Raw genomic sequence first — 21774 nt, 5'->3', positions numbered from 1 at the left:
TGCTGGTAAATGATGGAGAGTGGCTTGGATAATATACTGTGCTTTAATTTTTTTTAATCCTTTTTTTAATTATAGTGGTATTCATGACCATTTTGTGAACAATTTTTATCACTTAACATGTTTATTCTGAATAAAATATTAAAGCATTTTCAGTATTAGCATGTTTATCATTCAAAAAAGATTTTGGGGGCAATTTTGATTAGTAGGACTTTGAACTTCATCTGTGACATTAAATGATTGTTGCTTTACTTTTTTATAGGTTATCCTCTTCATGCACCTGAAGCCTACTTTCCCTATTTCAAGAAACATAATGTCACATCAATCATAAGACTAAACAAAAAAATTTATGAGGCAAAACGCTTTACTGATGCTGGTTTTGAGCATTATGACCTGTTCTTCATAGATGGAAGCACACCAAGCGATAGTATAGTTCAGAGGTTCCTGAACATCTCTGAAAATGCTGATGGTGCTATTGCTGTACATTGTAAAGGTATATGCACTTATTTATTTCTCAGATTGAAGTTCAAAATAAGTATAAATCCATAGTGTTTATTCCAGAAATAAAGAATTTAAAAAATAACACTTTCTGGTTGTGAAAGTAATATTGCTTTATGACACTTGACTAAATATGTGACAAATATTTGTTATTTTCATGTGCATATTAAGTTCTTTCATCCTACACTACTACTTACAGTAACTGACAATCTGTTGTTCATTGTTCTGTTTTTTCTTAATATCACTTGAAGGCTTGAGTTTTAGTTGATAGAGATTTCTCTTTTGCATTATGCTTTCCCAGCATTATGATAATTGGCTAGGAAATGCAAAAGACTGAAAGGTTTTCTTTGTGCTTTTGGACTGTTCTACATTTTTCTGTGGAGCATGACTTCCACATTTCAAGTTAATGTGAGTTACTGTGATGCCAGCATTTCAAACCAGCCTATTTCAGCAAATCAGCGAGAAAATACACAAAACATGCTTAGTCAAGAATGATTAACAAAGGCTTTGAAGGGTTCGGCTTGATTTATGTTTAGAGTTGTGTAAGAACATTGTGGAGACGAATGTCTTGCTGATCTGAAACAAGAACAGTGCTATTCATTCATAATTTTTCCATGAAAAATAAACATGCATCTCAAAGATAAATAAATTTATTTGCTAACAAGTTGTTATTGTGGCTAGAACCCAGAAATTCTGGCATTAATAAGCTGGACATCTGCTAATTGACTAAATGAGAGTATAAATTATTGATTAGCAGGAGTAGATTGTTATTTTCCAGGCTTAGTTGCTAAAGGAATACAATATACTTTTCTAGTGACTTAGATATGCACTTGCTAAACTGAAGTATTTTTGGTCTTTCGTCTGACCATTTAATAAGCAAACCAACAATCTCACTCTTTTTACATTTTTTTACACCCTTCTAAATAAGCCTATACAAAGTTAAATCAACAGTTAACTCAGAGTTAATGTATTGTCTGTAGTTTCCTTGTACTCTTATTGCAGAAGTATTCTAAGCACAGCTTCCACACTAGAAATTGCTTGTCCCGGCAGTTATAGAATGGTTTAATGCAAAGGGTTGCTATGGAAACTTTGTACATTAGCAGGAACTTAGAGAGAAGAACTGAAGTCTTAGTGATATATGCAGTTAGTATATGTTACCTGCAATTTTCAGAGACCATTTTCTTATTCAGATGTATGTTTAGTATAGTATAGCTCTTGGTTATCTATTTGCATGTTGTATTCCTTTTTGCATTTAAAAAAACCCAACAAACCAAAACCAAAAACGCAAGCCCAAAGCTCTCTCTCTAACAGTATTTCCCCTTTTTAAGTGATTCTTCAGAGCTAGTCTTCCCGTATACGGTTGTGGAATCTCACTATTTGTGAACTTTTACTTTCATCCTTTTACCTCAATCATCTTAACTTTCCAAAAATCACAACAAGATTTAGTTATTGGTTAAATGTGAAGAGCTTGTAGTTGTGTATAGAATTGTCAGCAAGGATGTCTGGCTGCCTAGAGAGTTTCCATTTATATAGTTGTTGGTGCATAAACAATAGCTGGCCTCCACGAGACTGTAAATCGCAAATACTGTATTTTGTGGGAAAATAAGGTTTAAATGGGGAGACACTTTACTAGTAGATCAGACATAAGGCTAGAAAGAGATTAATTCTTACTCTATAGTTAGAGATTTGTCTGATAGTAAAAGCTAATTTTTCTGTCTCTCTATTCTCCCCTTAAAACCAGGATTAGTTTGTGATTTGGGGGGCAATGGATTAAATTATTTTAAGCTGTTGATATATAAAATTATATGCTGCTCAACATTCGTTGCTGTTTATATAGATAGCAATGAATAGTTTTATAGGTTGGTTTCACAACAAAACTAATTCAAAAAGAAAAAGCCATTAGCTGAGAAGACACATGCTGCTATCTGTTGTGTTGTATTTGCATATATTTGAACCTTGATTTGTAAAATATGTGTGTTGGCCTCCCAAAGGTACTTGTGATTTTGTTTTTTACTGGTTTTATAAATACAAAGTTTGTATCCAGCTTGGTCATGGCATTTTTTAAAAATATCAGCCTTTTTTAAAAAAAAAAAAAAAGTTTGAAGTAGAATTGTACAAGTGCCAAGAGTGATTGCGTTGTTAAATGCTGTTAACTTTTTATAAGTATGATATATTTGTTCTTATATCTACAGCATTGAAATTCAATTATGTTGATAAATGGGATACTGAATCAGAAATTCTTTCTTCAAATATTAAGGTGGTGAATAACATTGCAAAGAAGTCTTCTCATATCCCATACTTTAATTTGATAATTATGAAATGCTCCTGACTTTGTATGTGAATGTTGATATTTGTGTTTCTGTAGCTGGCCTGGGGAGAACAGGAACACTGATTGCCTGTTATATAATGAAACACTACAAGTTCACACATGCTGAAGCCATTGCTTGGATAAGAATATGTCGACCAGGCTCTATTATAGGACCCCAGCAACACTTCTTGGAAGAGTATGTATACTTCTTTGCTACTAAGAATCAACTGCTTCTCTACATCCTTGTCTATCTTGCACTATTTATAGGATCTACTTTCTGTCTACTGACGTCGTATATTACTGCCTGTTACAATATGTTCAAGGTTAGTTAATTTGAGATTGAAATCAAACTTATTCAGTAGCAATCATCTTCTCTGGAGTGCTATGCATTTTGTCACCTTAAGGGGCAGAGGGTCTCAAGACTCTGCATGTTTGTGTTCTGGGGGAATTTAGGAGTTAAAGACAAATGTGTTGAAAGTGATGTCCAGATGTGGACAAAAGATTAAATCAACAATAAGGATATATTAAAATATTAACATAGAAAGGATAGACTTTATATACTTTATATACAGCCTATGATGACACTTAAAATGAATCTTAAAATAGTATAATTGATATGGTTTTTTCTTTCTTGTAACTAAAGATTAAATAAGTACGTGGTGGACAGCTTATGATCTCTGTCAGATTCGTAGCATAATGTATGAAGCGTTTCTGATTTGGAGCTAATAGTCGTTAGCAAAACAAATGTATGGTTTTAATACAGCCCCTTCTCAAAATTGACTGTATAGTTTGGGTTAAGAACATTTCTTGTGCAGATAATTTGAATGGGTGATTCAAGGTTTGATCCTGACTGGAAATGAAGGACCAAATTGCACTGGCTTCAGTGATGTAGACATTAAGTTTAATTTTGTAGTGGTTTCTACATTGTGCATTTACTATTGTAGTGGTTATGCTGATATTTTTGAGTTGATACCATGATAATATTTAGTTGGAGGCATTTTCACTGTTATGAGAAAAAACGTTTTGAGAAAATCCACCACAAATTTGTCTCTTTTTGGAAAAAAGAGAATGCAACAGCTCTGCTAGATACTGTGTAAATACAGTAAAACCTTGCATCTTAAAATCCATAGGATATCAGAGAGAAAGGAGGAGTATTACTGTAATTCATAAAAGAAATTGAGCACGAATGAGGATTCCTATTTATTTTCCAGTGCAACTGAATGGGCACTCCTTTATTTGAGAGGTCTCCCACCGTTATTCAAAGTACTGTGAATCACAAACTTTCGCAAACCACAAGTGCTCACTGAAGGCAGATTAAAGTTCTCCACACCATGCTGATGCTTGGATGATGCACTCTTAAAAATAACTTCCACAATAGAGTAAAATTGAGAAAGCTAGTAGGTAGTGTGATTAGTAAGTGCTGTTTACTCGAAAGATGGGAAAATCAGGGCCCATGTCTTTTCTGCAGTGGAGTATAAATACTTGGTTTGATTTTATGGATAGGCAAAGATCCTTCAGAGTTTTTTTTTCATTCATACCTACATTATTCATAGCTAAGAGCTGTAGTATTGTTCAGTAAGAATTTTCTATTGTCCTAATGGCAATAGATACCTGTTTTGACAATCAGACAAAATCCAAGCAATGTCACCAGTAGTGTCAAAACGGGATTGAGAAAGAAGGAGCTAACATAAGTTGCATCATTCTAAAAATGAATACAACTTCTAAAATTCATTTTATGAATGAATAAAATGAATTCAATCACTTTTTCTCTGTTCAGTATAGGAATTTAATTTTGTTACAATAATATGTAATAGGGTCTCAGTTCTTGGATGGAACTAGCATGACAGGTACCTACCCAACAAACTTCCTTATCGAGGAATATTGGAGTCTCATCAACAAAAGCCTGCTTAGCCCATGCACACTGTAGCAATTAAATTATTATTTTTTTACCACCTGTCTGAAGGATACAATCTTTCATTTTCTGAAAATGGATACTAGAGTCCTGTTCAACTTTACATGACTATGACCACTTCCACTGTGCAGGTCAACTGTAGTTTTACGGCACAATACCTGTATACACAAAACTCATGCTAATAAGAAGTTGGAAAGTGCTGTATCATCATTTATTCTACACATTACATATATAAAAGCATTATTTTATATTAATTTTTAAGTTGCATTGTAAAAGCCTTTAAAATACTATTGCAAATTCCTGTTTAGTTAATCTCTTTTCCCAGTAGGATGTTGTAAAATGAATTTTTAGTACCTGCAGTATTGCTGTGATGGATACAGACTGTTTGGTGATTCTGGGGGGTTTTTTTGTTGTGTTTTTAACCACTGAAAATTATTATTTCCTTTTTTTTTTTTTGTGATAGACATTCGAATTTTTTTTTCCAGATGAAGATGAACAGAAGATTCAAATGTTGGCAATCTGTAAGAGTAGCATGTTTTCATATTGTTTTTTATGTGTATGCAAATTTGTTGATATGAATTGATTTGGTTGTGTATCCTAAAGGAAGCAAGCAATGTTATGGCTGGAGGGAGATCTCATCCGATCAAAGCAGAAACAACGAGTAGTTGATGGAAACATTAACAGAGTTCTTTGTGGCTTGAATGACATTTCAATCAGTGAGAGCTTGAATAAAATACAAGACTTGGATCAATACAGGGAGGTAAGAGATCACAGGAAAAATTTCAAAGAAGCAGAGATGGAGCTGATCTTTTAATAACTAGCTATAGATGATTTTTAGATTTTTTTAGACTTGTATTAGTACTAGATTGCTTTTTCATAGCTAAACTTTTTTTTTAATAGCTCATAATTAGAACAAATCTTCACTTTTTCAAAAAAAAAAAAAGAAAAAAGCTTAGGTTATATTTAAAACTGTTACAGGTCACTTTGCAAACTTCAAAAAGTTTGCATTATTTCAAGTCATTCTTTCAGGGTTTTCAGTTGTTTATTGGAGAATGGAGGGGAAAAAAGTAATCAGTTTTCCTCCTGGAAATCTATTTATTCCAAGTTTATAGCTAATAATGCATGAGTGTATAGATGTCCATCCCTTTATCACAGTGTTATGGATTACTGATGTGATGTGTACATTTAGGGACCTTATAATTATTTATTGGAAGCATAGGCTTGAAGTGTGAACTAAAGTGAACATATTTCTGCTTCTGGGCTAGTAAAAATCTTAAACTGTAGTTTCCTACAGTATCTGTGAGAAGCAGTTTAGAGGCACTATGCATTTGATTAATCCTGTCTTAACTCTGTAATAACTAAAGAGTTTTTACGTTTGCTGATGGAATCCTTTACTTGATGTAAAAGACCAGGGATGTAGTGGGCACCTTATTCAGATACTTATTAGTATAAATTAAAATAATCATCTATCATGTGATCTATCATAAGCCGGAAGAGCACCCTGAATGCATTTCTGTAAAGGTACTATTTCCCTTTTGGAAGTTCCATTTGTGGCTTGGAATATGTAAAGTTAAATATCTAGATTACTAACTGGAGAATATAACACTCTGTAGAGATGATCTTGTATGCCTCATGAAAACAGCTGGCACATAGCCATATCGTAAAAGTAATGTTTTTGAATCTGAGCTACTACTACAGCTTTACTGCTTCTGATATTCAAGGCAACTTACTTGCAGGCAACTCAACTACCTGTACGCTGTGTAGCAGTTTGTGTGCAGATTCACAGTATAAATTCACAGTGCTGCTTTTTTTCTGCTGTAACCCTCTCTGTAATATGTATATTTCAGTTTTTTACAGATGTCATATTAAAGCTGTTTAACATTCCGTTTTCAGAATAAAGATAATTTATCTCTTTATCTCTTTGGATATTTGGTTATATTTCAAGACCTCATTATAGTAGGCTCTCTAGAAGCTCAAAACAAAGTAATGTTCCCAGTCGCAAAAATGCATGAGGCCTAAGAATCAGAGGACAGAACAGCTACGTGTAATAACTGTTGTGCAGGTAAAGACAGTGAAAAAAAATTTATCAGCATTGAGGCTGAATGATTGGTAACAATGGCCTAGCATATAGTCTTCAATGAAGTCTAGCTAAAATATTTATATTTTCCTATAATTAATACAACACTTGGACCATCACATCATTTGATTAACTTCTATTGTATTACTACTTCTGTCAATCTTTCATCTTGGTTAATGGCAGAGACTATTGTTCTGTTTTATGCAGAGCAGTGAGGTCACTTAGGCACAATGGTAACTGCAGTAATACAAACAAATACGTGATCTGAGGTCAAATGAAGCATAATTGGTATACGTTTTTTTCATTTGGCAATTTGAAAAAAAAAAAATCGCAGTTCTCTTCTTGCTTTGTGTAACTTTCATATTTCTCTGCTACTTAAGATACTGTCTCTACTTAATACTTGGGTCTTAGAAAAGTCTGTTTTGAGATCAGTCAGAAATTATAAATAGGCATTTAAACAGTGTTGGCCTACACTATTAATATTTCTTAGAGTTTATAATACTTTCTAAAGCTAGAAGAAGTAGGATAAAACTCTGAAATCTGTTCGTCCTATATTCCTTATTAAGTTCTCATAGGGAAATTTTTTCAAAACTGTATTTTTGTAGAGGTCATGAGAACTTTTTATTTAAAAAAAAAATTAGTAATTTAGGAAAGCTGATTTTTAGCTCCTCTTGCAGGACACACAACTTTATCTAAATTTCTTCCTCATCTTGTGTATATCACAAAATTGTGTGTTACTGCTTCCCTTCTACATTGATGATAACTAAAAATAGTTATGGAGGAAGGAGTTGGAGTTTAAGTTCTATAAAAACAGACTTCTTCGAAGTAAATAAATACTGGTGTTAAGACTCAAGCATCCCAAACTGACTTTGAGGTTAGATTCTGCAAAAAGCCTCTGTGAATGTGCGTTTGTACAGTGACACATTTAATTTACTGGAATGCAAAGGGAGTAGTGCCCCATGTATGCAGAAGACTGTAGATTAGCCTTTTAAATTATAATCTTTGTGAAGGAGATGTTCAATACTTTGAAACTACACCACTCCTAAGGATTTGATATATTTCCTTGCTTGCATACTTTGTGTTTCCCAGAACGATTTTGAAGACAAAGCAGATGTGGAAACTCAGAATGGCATGACACAGGGAGATAAACTTAATGCCTTAAAAAGTCGGAGACGGCCATGTTCTGCTACAACTGGAGCTCTGAGGTAATTAATTAATTCTGAGGTAATTTGCAATTTTAAATTCAGTCTGTGCTATCAGATCTTTATGGCAAGTACATGGCCTTGTTTAAGGCAGTGGTACTAGTTGTACCACCTTCTGTGGTGGAAATTTCTCTATGTATATATCTGTTGCAGATTTGGTTTATTAATTTCTTCTTCCCCTCCCTCCCCCGTCTCCCTGTTCAGGATACCTACTTATTCTGTAGCAGTAAAAGACAAAGTTAAAAAGATATTTCAAAACCTTCAAATTTATATCTACCTAGGATTTTAAAACTTACATCTCAAACAAAATATTCTTCAATGAACTTAGTTATCTTTCTATAATTACTTTTCTGTACTCCTTATATAAACTTTGAGTTTTTCAGAACCAGTAAAAATGTGAAGTTTGAAAATAAACCTGATGTACCTCTCTGTTGTTTAAGTGTAAATTAAAATAATGATTGTCAATAATTCTTAACTCTTGTTAGTCTTGTACTTTAAAGCGAGTATGAAACATGCAAATATGCTTTGGGGGCAGGGAAAGGCTTTTATCCTTTGACAAATTGCTGCTTTGGTTTCTTTAGGCTGCAAGACGTGAAACTGCACACCCGGTCAATATCACAACCTTTCAGGTATTAACTTTAAAATTATAGTTCTAAACATATGCCATTCAGGTCTCAAATTTTCAGCGTTTTGAATTATACTTATCACATCAATTGATTAGCAGTTTCAGACTCCTGAGAAATGGCAGGTAACAAACTTTTCTAAATACCTGCAAATGCAGGGGGGAACAAATCTAATGGACAGAGGGGTACAGCTTTACTTCAGGGATACCTTGAATTCTTCTTAATAAATAATTAGCACATACAAGTAATTTCCTCAGTCACATTTTCTAATATCTATGCTGTTATACAATGAAGGATGACTAGTTAACTCATAACCACTTAATCTCTGTAAAATTAAATACTTGTCTCAAAAGCCTAAATTGGCTACATATTGCCTGCGTATCACAGTTTTTGTCCTGTGTATTTTAGTGGATGAACTAGACGTATTGCTTAGTGGATACGATCACTACTTTTTTTTTAGAAGATGTAACAGATAAATATTGAGTTTTAGTACCTTTTCATATTTTAATACACGGTCGTCACTGAACACTTTACTACGTGCTTTGTTCAGAACTGTCTGTGGAGCCAATAAAGCCAATAGTTTCTTCTCATTTTCGAAATGTTTATTTCATTTATGACCTGTACTAACCTCAAATCGGTACTGACAGTGCCCCCCCAAAGAAAATAAAACGTAGAGTGAAAATTGACTTAATTTTAAGAGTTGGAGGAATGGCAGAATTGAGTCTTTTGGTTTTTGTAACCATTGCATCCTTTACCCCATTGCTTCTAAAATACAACACGTAAGACAAAATATCTGTCATCATAAAGAACACATTATCTTCAGTTTTGTGACAACCTGGATTTTTGAGATGGATTACTCCAGATGTCTGACCTTGGACATGTCTGTTTGTCCTTTCTTGGTGTGGAATTAAAGCTATTTCCGCTCGATGTTATTCCTTCTGTGCTTATAGCTTGTACCCAAGGTCTTTCATCCTTTAAGAGCTGATCATGATAATATCCCCTGGTCTACAGATGGAGAGAATTTCATACTACTGTGAGGCTATTTGTTTATTAGTTTTTAATAAACTAATATGGACAGCTATAATGCTAACACTTTTGAGTAGTCCAGTGTGCCATACTTAGAGCTCATTATCAAAATACGAAGAATTTGGTCATTAGGAGTCCCACCCTAGAAAGAGCTCTATGTTCTGTGCAACTTTGTAAATATGTTCTTGCTGTCATTTGGAAATTATATTCTTCTCATGGAAGCTACAGTGTTGGTTTTTTCTACTCGTACTTGTTTTATAAGCACAAAAAGTATTCTTTCTCAAATTTATAATATTTAAAATTTATAATCAAATTTACAACAAATTTGATACAAAATGGACACTTCACAAATTATCAAGGTGAAAAGTAGCCTATAGCTGTATAATATGGTACAGCAGGGGAAAAACTTGCGAGTGGGATATTTGAAAAGTTTTGTGAAAAGATATTTGAAAACAGGCAAACTGTTGGGTTTTTGCTGTCTAGTTCTCCGGACTCAGACTTGAGAATTCCCACTTTCTAAAATACCAGTCTATGTATTGAAAGACTGTATGTGTTTCTGAGATGTATATTTCAATTAGAAAAATCTTGCTTCTCACTAAAACTCTGCACTCCTTTTAGACTGAATACTTCAGGTAGCACAGAAGGATCCATGTCTCCTCTGAAGGCCTCCAAAGTGATGGCAGTTAATTCACCATCTGCAGAAAGAATAAGCAGAATTCCCACATCCTCAGGCTCTAACCTTAAAAGGTTTTTTTTCTTATTCTCATTTTGGTACAAATACTTCCTGTATACAACAATGGTTTTCAGCTCATATGCAGTCTATGAAGCGCTTGCTGTTCTTGGGTGTAAGAAGGCTTAAATTTACTTACAAAGTGATTTGCTGTTCCACTAGCCAAACTTTAGTTGCCTGCAGATTTAAAAAACAAACAAAAACCAAAACCTATACTACTGATACAAGAGTTTTGGTGGGATTGTATCAAGTCAGAAACAGTATTACATTGCTCAGGGTTTTTTTTTTTCACTCATCTGAGTTTACAGAAGTTTTGCAAGTATTCCCACAAGTCTATATACTGTTAATCTCAGAAGAATACTGAGTGGTAATTAATATGATTTTTATGAACCCTTGATTTATTGCTATTTAATTCCATTATTACTATTGTACTAAGTAATTAGGGATATTAAATGAAATTTAGAATGATTGATGCATTTTTAGTAACTTCTGGGCACAAATATTTACTTGAAGAAAATAACTAACTTAAGGAGATATTTCAGGACACCCTATTTCTATTCTCAAATTTTAGCATATTACTTCTTGGTTACTTGAAGACTTGTATTACATTACTGATTTCAAGAAACAGAAGAGGAGTTCTTAAACTGTTAACATGTACATGAAGCACTTCAGTGTAGATCAGCCACTGCCTGAACCTTTTAACACAATCTCCTGCATGTGCATATGGTTTGACAGAGGTGAAAGCTGGCTGGGGTAGTGCTTGAATAAACAAAGTTTGGGAACTCCTGACAAAGAATTCTGGTTTTCATTATTTCAGAGCTGTGTGCAGACACAAATTATTTCAGAATGGTCTGTGTTATTCACCTAATGTCTTCTGAGTTGTCTGTTTTTTTTTTTTTTTATATATCTGTACATACCTTGTATGTATTTTTTTTTCCCCACATGTGTTTTCCATTCAGCGTTTCCATAAACTCCAGACTAGCCAGTTCTCTAGGGAACCTGTATGCTGCTTCAGATGATGATGAGAGCAAAATGACATCATCGTCCTCTAGGACAGGTTTTTCTGTAAGCCAAATCTCCAGCCACTTGAATGGCAGCTTGCAGCTGCCTCACAGAAATAACCATGAACTGAACAACAACTTATACAACAGAAACAGCAGTAGTGGCAACAACCTGAGCAGCCAAACCAGTTTTCACAGCGTCGTGACAGATGACTATGCATCAACCTTCCTTTATGGGCCTTACAACTCCTCCAGCACGATACCAGAGTCAATCAATTCCTGTAAGTTCATAGTCACAATAGCACTTTCAGGCATCTGACCGATGCTTATCTTCCTTACTTCTGCGAGCAAAGCTGTCGCAAAAAAATCTTAACCCAGCATCATTCTCTGCCTTCCTTTAATGTTTTTGAACAGCACCTTTGTCTGTTACCTTTTTAAGTAATTATCATTTCAGCTGCTTTTTTTCCATCTCTTTCAAGCATCTAGATCATAGAGGGGTTCATGAAAATAAATCACTCCTGAACTTAAATGAACACCTTTTCTGATATCTTTTTTATGGATGTTCTTACCCTTTAGATTTTTTTTTTATTTCAAATTTTCCATAACATGGTTTATAAGTTTATTATGTATCTTAATCTTCATGCAGTAATAGATTCAAAGAAGCCTTTGTATGTATCATACTAAATGGAAGGTACAACATTCCTAAAGATAGGGCTCATTTGAAAGATGAGTCCACTTGACTTGAAACCTAGTCCTTTTCTAACACCAAATGTGAAAAGTATTTTAGAGCAAGATATTTCTGATGGTCTCACCAGTTTAGCTTTCATTCCTCAACAACTTTGCTACGTTGGGCTTATTTTGTGCCCTTTTTCTGTGTGAAAGAGTCTGTATAAAGAGGATGCACGGATAAATTAATGCAACTTGAAAGTGATTCTATACAAAATGCAGAGAAGAGAGACCAGAGAAACTTCCATTATGAAATTAGGAATTTAGGGGAAAAAACCATATTTGCTACTATAAAAACAATTTAAAATATCTGGTTTCCAAAGATTTGATATCCTACTAACTATAAAAATTAGTGCAGTCTTTTTAATGGAATATATTGCCTACAATTAATTGAACCTGTCAGTCTCTGTTTAGTAGTACTGACACTTCAGATTTTTATTTTTTTAGCTGCTGGAAATAAAATTACCTTCGTATAAAATTAACTTCAGAATATTACACCTTCTCTTCTGCTTCCTTACCACTGATAAATTGTTTCAGTATAAAGAAAGTTTTAGTGTTATACCTGCTACTGTTTTTGAGTGTGGTGAGTCCTCTGTCTTCAAACAGCTAATACACAGATTGAATGTAACTAGGATGTCAGCCAAAAAGATCATTCATGGGTTAATGTTCTCTTTTTCCTGAAGAAGTGGGGGATCTACCCTCTCGTTAACAGCTAGTATGTGGCACCACTTACAGTTCTGAAGCCACATGTTTATAGCTTGAGAGTATGAATTGCACTTTCTAAGGATAGGCGACAGTAGGAAATAAATTCTTACTGTTCCATTGTGGAATTAAATTGCAGTGACTGAAACCTAACTAGTATACAAAGTACATTGAAAATGAAGTTAGTTGAGGGAACTTGATTCTGTATTCTCATAAATTCAATGGATACTTCCACTGGAAAAGGAGTAGAGTTACTCTACTAGGATGTGTTTGACCTAAAGCAACTCTTTAAAATACTTGATGCTTTCAGACTCCTTGTTTGAAAGTACATTTAGCTTCTTATCCACTACAACTTGTCTGGAAATAAATGTTAATATTCCATGATCTTAGGATCACTGAGTGTTCTGCATTGAGTTTAAATTTGAGTTTAAACTTTACTTTAAATATCAGCAGTAACTTATTTGTAAGGGCCTTCTTGAATATTACCACATCCTCTCAGTTTTTTGAAGTTGTTTTACGTCTTTAATTTGGCTGTGTTTTTTACCTGCTACATGGGATTGAGGTAAACTATATATAATGGAAATTTTTCTCAAGTTGGATATAGAAACCATCCCAGTTTTCTTATGATGAAATCAGTTCTCGAACAAGAGAACTGTTTTAGTTTAAGTAACTGATTTGGTTTAAGTCCTCCAGGCGTAGAGATGAGGGGAGAGGTGAAAAGCTGTATAGCAAGCTGAGGATGTTTGATTTGAGATACATCCATGAGTCTTTCATTTGTTCATGAATTCTGATGGTTCTGGAAAGTCAGCCTTTTTAAGTGTTGCTAGTCTTTTATCCAATATGCTTTCAGAAGTTCAGTCCTCAGGACGACTGACAGAGGCTCCAGTTGAGAGTACTGGAACCAAAGTCAATACACCAGCAATGGTAGAGAGCAATCACTCATCTGAATAACTAGGTGGTAAAGTGTCTGATTCTTTTTTTTTTTTTATTTTTCACCTTCAATATTGTCTCATATTTAATGTACTTGAACAATAATTCTTTGGAAGGTCAACCCATTCCCATTCTTTTCTATTGTACCTTCTGTAAATCATAGAATCGTAGAATAGAATCATAGAATCATTAAGGTTGGAAAAGACCTCTAAGATCATCAAGTCCAACCGTCAACCCCACACCACCATGCCCACTAAACCATGGCCCTAAGCACCTCATCTACATGTCTTTTAAATACTTCCAGGGATGGGGCCTCCACCACTTCCCTGGGCAGCCTGTTCCAAGGCTTGACCCCTCTTTCAGTAAAGAAACTTTTCCTAATATCCAATCTAAACCTCCCTTGGCGCAACTTGAGGCCATTTCCTCTCGTCCTATCGCTAGTTACTTGGCAGAAGAGACCAACACCCATCTCACCCTCACTGCAACCTCCTTTCAGGTAGTTGTAGAGCGCGATGAGGTCTCCCCTCAGCCTCCTCTTCTCCACGCTAAACAGCCCCAGTTCCCTCAGCCGCTCCTCATAAGACTTGTGCTCCAGGCCCTTCACCAGCTTCGTTGCCCTTCTCTGGACACGCTCCAGCACCTCAATGTCCTTCTTGTAGTGAGGGGCCCCAAACTGAACACAGTATTCGAGGTGCGGCCTCACCAGGGCTGAGTACAGGGGCACGATCACCTCCCTACTCCGGCTGGCCACACTATTTCTGATACAGGCCAGGATGCCGTTGGCCTTCTTGGCCACCTGGGCACACGGCCGGGTCCTGTTCAGCCGGCTGTCAACCAGCACCCCCAGGATATGCTGCCAGCAGCAATTCTTAGAGTTTTTTTCCATATTCTAATTACAGCTGCATATTATGCATAAGTATGTAAACCTACATGCAAAGAAACCCCTTATAACTCTGATGTGACTCAGTCATGAAAATAAGCTGACATTATTCACAATAGGCCAGAAGTCACAAGCGTACCAAATGATAACATAAACTATTACAGAAATAATCAGCACATTTCCTCAAACATATTAAAAGGTTGAAGAAAATACAACATCTTAAAAACGAAGAACTGTCTTCTCCTTTGGAAAGGTAGTTGCCATACCTTTATGCTACAAATAATTTTTAACAACAAAATCAAAGTTAGTGGGATTGTTCCATAAGCGTAGGCTAAGAAATTAAATAATGGTTGACACTTTGTTTCTTATTTATGTCTGGATATTTACAGAATTCTAGGTTAGCACTATGTTTCTATTTCACCTCAAGGTTCAAAATAATGGAATTGATACAAAAATTCCCCAAATGTATGTGGGGAGAGGGGCTGGGTTTACAATGTAACTGTCTCTTCTAGTATTGTAGCACGTTTCCTTCTTAGATAAGGGTGACTAAAATACTTAGGGAGAAAAGCAAAGAATGTTGATTACTGCTTAATTTAAGGAAGAGGAAAAGAGCAGTTCATGAACAGGTGAACAGCCATCTTGACATCAGGGAGGGACTATAGCTATGCACATCTTGGTAAAGAGGGAAATGAATTGTTGCTCCCTTGCAATAAAACTATTAAGTGACTTAAAACAGTGATTTAAATTAAATACTTTTAGGCATAGTATAAAGTTTTGGGTTGAATGGGAAACATTTTTGCAGAAAAAGTAACTTTCTAGAATGCACGTTTCTCCTGTTTTAAGAACATTTTTAATCTTCCTACCTATCTTAATGACTTAGTAATGCATGGAAGGATGTAAGAGTGTAACCTTTGAACAGTTGTTGGCTTTATATCATTTGCTGATTAGGAGTAGAGGTTATACACAGTCAAATATAGCAAGATCTTTAAATGAGATGCTATATCCATCTTATCTGGAAGAGTGAGGTGAGAGAAAAAGGATTTTATGTATTGTGATGTGAGAACCAGCATTTCTTAGGAAGAATCATGCCATGCAAAGTCTATGTAGCAAAATACAAGTTTCTGACTTACCTGTAATCTTATTTCAATATAATAATGGTTAAACTGCTTTCCTGCTTGCAAGATGTTTTTCAAACATGTCCTGAATGTTGCATGTGCTGCTTAATATACTATATGGCCCTGTGCATCTATCACAATCACAGTGGAGTGCACTAAATTGTTACCCGTTTTATGCACAATTGACTGAGTTGAGTGCAGTTACTGTGATGTCACAGTGTTTAAGACAAGAGTAGATTATTTGATCATTTAATCTCTAGCTGCTGTCTGGTAGTGAGCCTCTGATTTACTGGCTAATACAGATCCATCTTGATGGTGGTTTATTTTGAAGACGATACAATTTTTCTTGATAATTGGTCCCACTGGTTGAATACAGTCATGCTTAAAACCATTTAACTTTTAATCTGAAACTTGCTGTCTCTCTTTATTATGTCACTGTTATAGTCCTTTATTTCCTTATTTTCCTGTCATGAAGATATTTCATGCTAGTCATCTCAACTTGATTGTCTTTTGATAAGCTAAGTTGGCTCAAAGGTCCTTTTGGAAAGTGTTCAAATCCTTTGCAGTTTTTGAAAAACCTTTTTAAAGAAGTAGATGCATCGCTCCAACATTCATCTTTCAGGTCCAGAAAGCTGCTACTCGGTGCTGTCCTGCTTATAAATCCATAACTTGTGTTAGCTTCTTTAACTGTAATGCACTGGGAGTTCATGGGGAGAAGAAAAAAGAGTTCTTGCTATCCAAGATACTGACTTGTATTTTAGTCCAATGTCCTGCATTCCCTGATTTTTTTTTATGTGGAACTTTGCATTTGGCTCTATAAAAGCATCATCTTTTTTTTTTTTTTCTCCCTTCTTTTTAATGGGACCAATTAACCAATGAAGGAAGATTGTTTTGTCTTACCACTTCAACCACTGATATCCAGCTATTTTGCTTTTGGTGATATTCATCAGTGGTCTTAAGCTCATGAGCAAAATATGGAGTAGCATCAAGTCTTAATACAAGTTCTGGCAGAATTCTGTTAAAAACAATTCTGTTTAATGATTTCCACTTCACTGCTTTAGATGCTGAAATTACTTGGAAGTCTTGTCAACCAAATCTTAGTCTTGTTGCAACAGTGTTTGTATTACATTGCACTTTTTTCTAATTGGAGCACATCAGATAATGTACCTGACAGAAGTCTATTATATATACTGGTGGTTATGGTTATTCATTTAACTTATCTCATCAAAGAACTCTTGAATGACGTGAATTATATTGGTCCTCTTTTTATTAGCAGAATCTCACTTATCCGAGTTAGATATCAAGCTAACCATCTGTAATCGTGTAGATACTCTATTTTAGAAAATCACCTTATTTATCACTCATATTTCTCTTTCTAAGTTTAAGTGTCAACACGACTGGTGCAGGAGCATTTTAAGATGGTTAGGAAAGTAAATTTTCATTTCTAATTAATATTCTTTAATCTCATTAGTGAGAAAATTGGGAACTTCATTTTTATGAAATGCAAGTACATAATGTTTTTTTCACAGTATGGAAGAAAAAGTTATTTGCCAAACCAAACCACACCACCACCCCCCCCAATCCCCCCCCCCCCCCCCCCCATTTTGTAATGAAACATTGAAAAACATTTATTAATACTATTGTTCCACATTCCATTTAAAACAAACAAAAAATAACCATGACTATGACTTCCTGTTTTTGTCAGCCATGCATTTTTCCCTAATGGTTTTTGTCCTTCATCAGTATAAGCTTATAATCCACTTCCTTTTTATTGTGTTTATGCTGTTGTATGCTGATGATCTAGAAGAAAAGCTTGATTTTCATAGAATAGACAACTTGCTGTTCTAGCCAAATAGAATAAATACTTTATGTGCAAATTTTACAAATTGGATGTTTTGATTAAACAGAATCTCTCACAATTATAATTTGCAGAAATAATCTTACTGCATATAATCACATTTAAGGTGCCAAAATAAGATTTTTACTTTGTTCTTACAATAGTTATAAATCCAAATATCTCTCTTTAAAATGTATTTTTATTGAAGAGTATGTAACTGGGTAGTCTTAAGATGAGTCACCTTTTGCTTCTATAGCTGTCATGGAAACTAGCAAGATGGAAAAATTTCAAAAAATTGAGAAGTGTAGCAGTATTTTAAAATTCATATACATGATCTTTATACTTGTGGAATAGTTTTTCTTAATAAGAACTTACCAGTAATGAATATAGGACAGCCTTTGCAAAAAGGGAGACAAACACTAGTGCATCTTACTGATCTGTAAATTTAGCAGACTCAAAGGATACCTTCAAGTGCGTATGCATTTTCTATAATATATCCTGATTTATTTTAGTGGATCTTGTGTATTCATGGTAATTCTTGCCTGTTGCAACACTCCTGTTGCAACAATGTTTCGGGAGAGTTGATGCACAATTCAAAAAACTTAAACTACTTTTTGCAATTATCTGGAAAAAGTGCATGTTCAAATCCTAACAGATAGCCCTAAATGCTATAGGGTTGTTCCCTCTTAAAAATTAACCCGCAGCTGACTTGGTCCTGACGCTGAATGCATGTAAATACGGTTCTAGTGCCTAGATGCATCTGTGGCTTATTTTCTCTTCCAGAAGGCTTTCTGTGCCTCCTATTGAATAAGAAAAATAATAGTGATCTAAGCAGTTGCTTCAGTGTGAACTTCATTAGATATCTTTAACTGTAGTGAAGCTAACTAATTCTTAGTTCTTTGTTTAAATGTCTGATACTTGGGTATAAAATGCCAAGCTTGACACTGCATGGGACCACTGTAGGAGTACACATTGAGAATTCTACTCAATTAACTGATTTTACACTCTCATCATTGCAATTCAGCAGTCAATTTTCTTTGGTTTTTTCCTTCTATTTTTACCTCTATTTTAAATAAGATTTTGTTAAATACCAGCATATGACTTGTAAAGGTGGATTGGGGCTTTTTGTTTTTCGTAAAGCTTTCAGAATCACAGGCCATACTTTGAGTCACTGTGAACAGGAGGTAAAAATGTAAATTTTAAAATAGAAAACTCCTCAAAAGATTTTAAAAAAAAGGAAAAAAAATCACAATTACAGGCTTTGAAATATTACAGTCAATTTCTTTGGACAATGTGAAGAGATTTAAGAGCACAAATTACTTAACTGCAAAAGCAAAAAAAAAACCCAACCGTCTCCAGCTATAATTTCATTTTTCAAACTCAAAAATTAGTCCGTATACTTTACAACAGCTCAGTTGTTACGGCTATCACCATGTTTTTAGTAATATGAACTTTATGGGAAATCACATCAATTAATCTTAATCTGGAAAAAATGCTGCTTAGATTTAATTCTTCCCTGTATTCAGAAAAGGCTTTGAAACATTAGGAAGAAATCATTGCTATGTGAAGTAGAGCTATTGTGAGGGTGGGAACACACTGAAAAACATATTTCTTAATTCGAAAATAAATAAATTAAACCCTGCCTACCCAATGAAAATCAACAAACCATGCTATCTTGTTTCTACGCAATCTGTTCTGCGTGGATATTTATTCTTTTTTATATGTTGCCATTAATTTTTTTCTGTATTTTTGTAACTTGGGTTCCTAACAATTTCAAGATTTTTAGTGTAAACTTCAGAATCTTTAATTTATGGTTTGCTTGTTCATTTATTTAAACTATGATGTAGAATTCCTGGTTACTACTGTCTGCTAAGTAAAAGGCTGCTGTTCATAGTTCTTTGTCAACTAACACTAGCTACCAAAAGTGTACAGTGCTTTCTGGTCACTTTTCATCTGTCCAAGCGTAAAATAATCTATTACTGTACAACATACAAGTGTATTAATTAAACTTCATGCATTTTTTTATGTTTGTTAATCAACTTTACTTGGAATTCAGTTTTGAAGGATCCATTTCAAATACTACTCTAGTTAAGTGTAACCATCTTTCTGATTGTTAAAATACACTTCTGAAAACGAGAAAGCTTTGAGGATCATTAAGAGAGCAGAAGTTTCAAGTGCTCATTGATGAAGAGCTATTCCTTTTGCCTCACTCTTACACATGTAATAAATAGCTTGACAAATGCTCTTACCAAAGCTAATAATCCAGAATGATTATTAGAGAATGGAGTGGGGAAAAATAAGTTTCTATGATTGTGTATTCCATGGTGATTCTGAGCCTATAATGAAAAATACTTGTTACATCTGTTTAGTTTTATGGTAAAGTATTTTCTATACCCTTCATGTTGAATCCATTCAGTACTAAAAACAGACCCTTTTTAGTCAGTGGTATTCAAATCTTTATATGCTGAACAGCACTTCTTTTTCAACCTAGGAAAGAATATCCAGATGGTGTCAGATCTTCAAGATGTGAAAATGCATTTAAAAGACAACTTTGGAAATATATACTAAGACTTAAGATAGAGAAAAAAAAGTGGTTTTGTGATATTAGTTAGAGTTCTAAAGATTTATGCACTTCTACTTATAGATTTCACTATGGATGCCAAAGAGCATTTCTGTAGTGGCTAGTTAGGAATAGTAGAAAGAGAAGACTCCAAGGTTCTGAGCTTTCTTGGGATTCATGTTGTTCTCCAGTAGTTCTCTCTAATTCTGATGAATTGATGCAGTTTTAAAATATAGTTTGTTTTTTTTATTTGCTATTTGTTTATAACCATACTAGTACAGTGAACAGTGCTCTCAGATAAGACTTTTTATTCATCAGAATGACTTCCTGAACACATCTGTATAGGAGGTAATAAAATATTTGGATGCTGTCTAAACTGATTAATGACTTTATAATAAAACCTTAGACTTCAGTAGAACCAGAAATGTAAATAAATAGAGTAGACCAGGTTATGCTTTCCTGTTAATTATATTGACTGCTAATCCAGATGAACCATTTGCAGTGCTTCATTTTCATCTGGTTTTAGTAATCATACATAAATTTATTCATGTGCATAATTGTACTTTTTTCTCAGTAATTAGCTACACCATATTTGTTTCCTATGTCACTACCTGAATCGGCATCTAAAGTATGCTGTATTTTTTACAGTAGCACTTTGATTCTCATTCAGGATAAATGGAAACAATTCAATTATAGTAACTGCAATCATGTTTTTCCAACACATTTTTAAGGTATTCTTTTAAGGTGGTGTTTTAAAGGACTTGTAACACTTTCTTCAAGAATCTCTAGAATTTGGTTTGGAAAAGTAAGTGTAGATGCAGGAAAGTTGATGGACTTTATCCAGTGTTTGAGTTCCTTCTATTTTATTCATTTTTACCTATGCAGAGATTCAGATCCCTCTCCAACTCTCTGTTTATTTTCCTTCTTCCTGTCCTTCCCCTACTCCTTATCTTTAAGTGCAAAATGCGTATCATATACAAGCATAACCTCCCCAGTGAGTTTTAATCAGTTTTTCTTCTCTGTACAGTCCCTTCAGTCTGAGTATGTTCAGTACTAAAGCCTTCCTGCTTTGGTGAAACCTGTTGAGCTCTTAAAATTGAAGTCCTTCATGAAGGAGAAGAACTTAAGGAAGGAAGCTCACTCTGAGGAGGAATCTTCAATACAAGACATATTAAAACCTTAACACCAAGAGGAGACTTCTTAACAGGCAGAAATTTCTTGTTAATGACTACTGCAGATGCACTGATGTTGAATTTATGGAAATGATTTTACCCTATGTTATATACAGATTTAAATTTTTAATGTTGAGACAGCTTGAATATATTTCTAATGAGTTTCATTAGGCATTTATTAATTTGTGTACAGTGTTAAAATATGTATTAAGAGAATATTTTGGTAAGCAATATATATTAAAAATATGTAAAAATTAGAATATATTTTAATTTAGTGTTGTTCACTACTTTGCTACAAAAATGTGTATTTTAAAGAATTTTTATGTGTTTATCAAAGATGAAAATTTTTTTATGAACAAGATGGTTTTTCTTGTTTTATGGGTCCATCATTATTGCTAAAAGCCTAGTGTAATTACTTTTTCACTAATTGGTCTTCTGGTAACTTAATGGAAGTCTAACTAGTGAGAGACAGAGTTAT

General features: G+C 34.2%; 1 protein-coding gene across 1 annotated transcript; it reads left to right on the top strand.

The window, feature by feature from the left end:
• Positions 1 to 255: 255 nt before the first annotated feature.
• Positions 256 to 21181, top strand: CDC14A (cell division cycle 14A; the record flags this gene model as incomplete). The annotated part of the gene is given in 9 exon segments (XM_009585393.1): positions 256 to 490; positions 2861 to 2999; positions 5319 to 5475; positions 7882 to 7997; positions 8576 to 8623; positions 10262 to 10390; positions 11333 to 11593; positions 11595 to 11655; positions 21152 to 21181. Coding segments are annotated over 9 exon segments (1176 nt in total), but the record flags the coding sequence as incomplete, so codon positions are not given.
• Between the last annotated feature and the right edge of the window lie 593 nt (positions 21182 to 21774).

The sequence above is a fragment of the Fulmarus glacialis genome, unplaced genomic scaffold, assembly GCF_000690835.1.
Source record: "Fulmarus glacialis isolate BGI_N327 unplaced genomic scaffold, ASM69083v1 scaffold41890, whole genome shotgun sequence".
NCBI classification, from domain to species: Eukaryota; Metazoa; Chordata; class Aves; order Procellariiformes; family Procellariidae; genus Fulmarus; species Fulmarus glacialis.
Note: the sequence above shows the minus strand (reverse complement) of the source record. Positions and strands in the feature narration are given on the sequence as shown.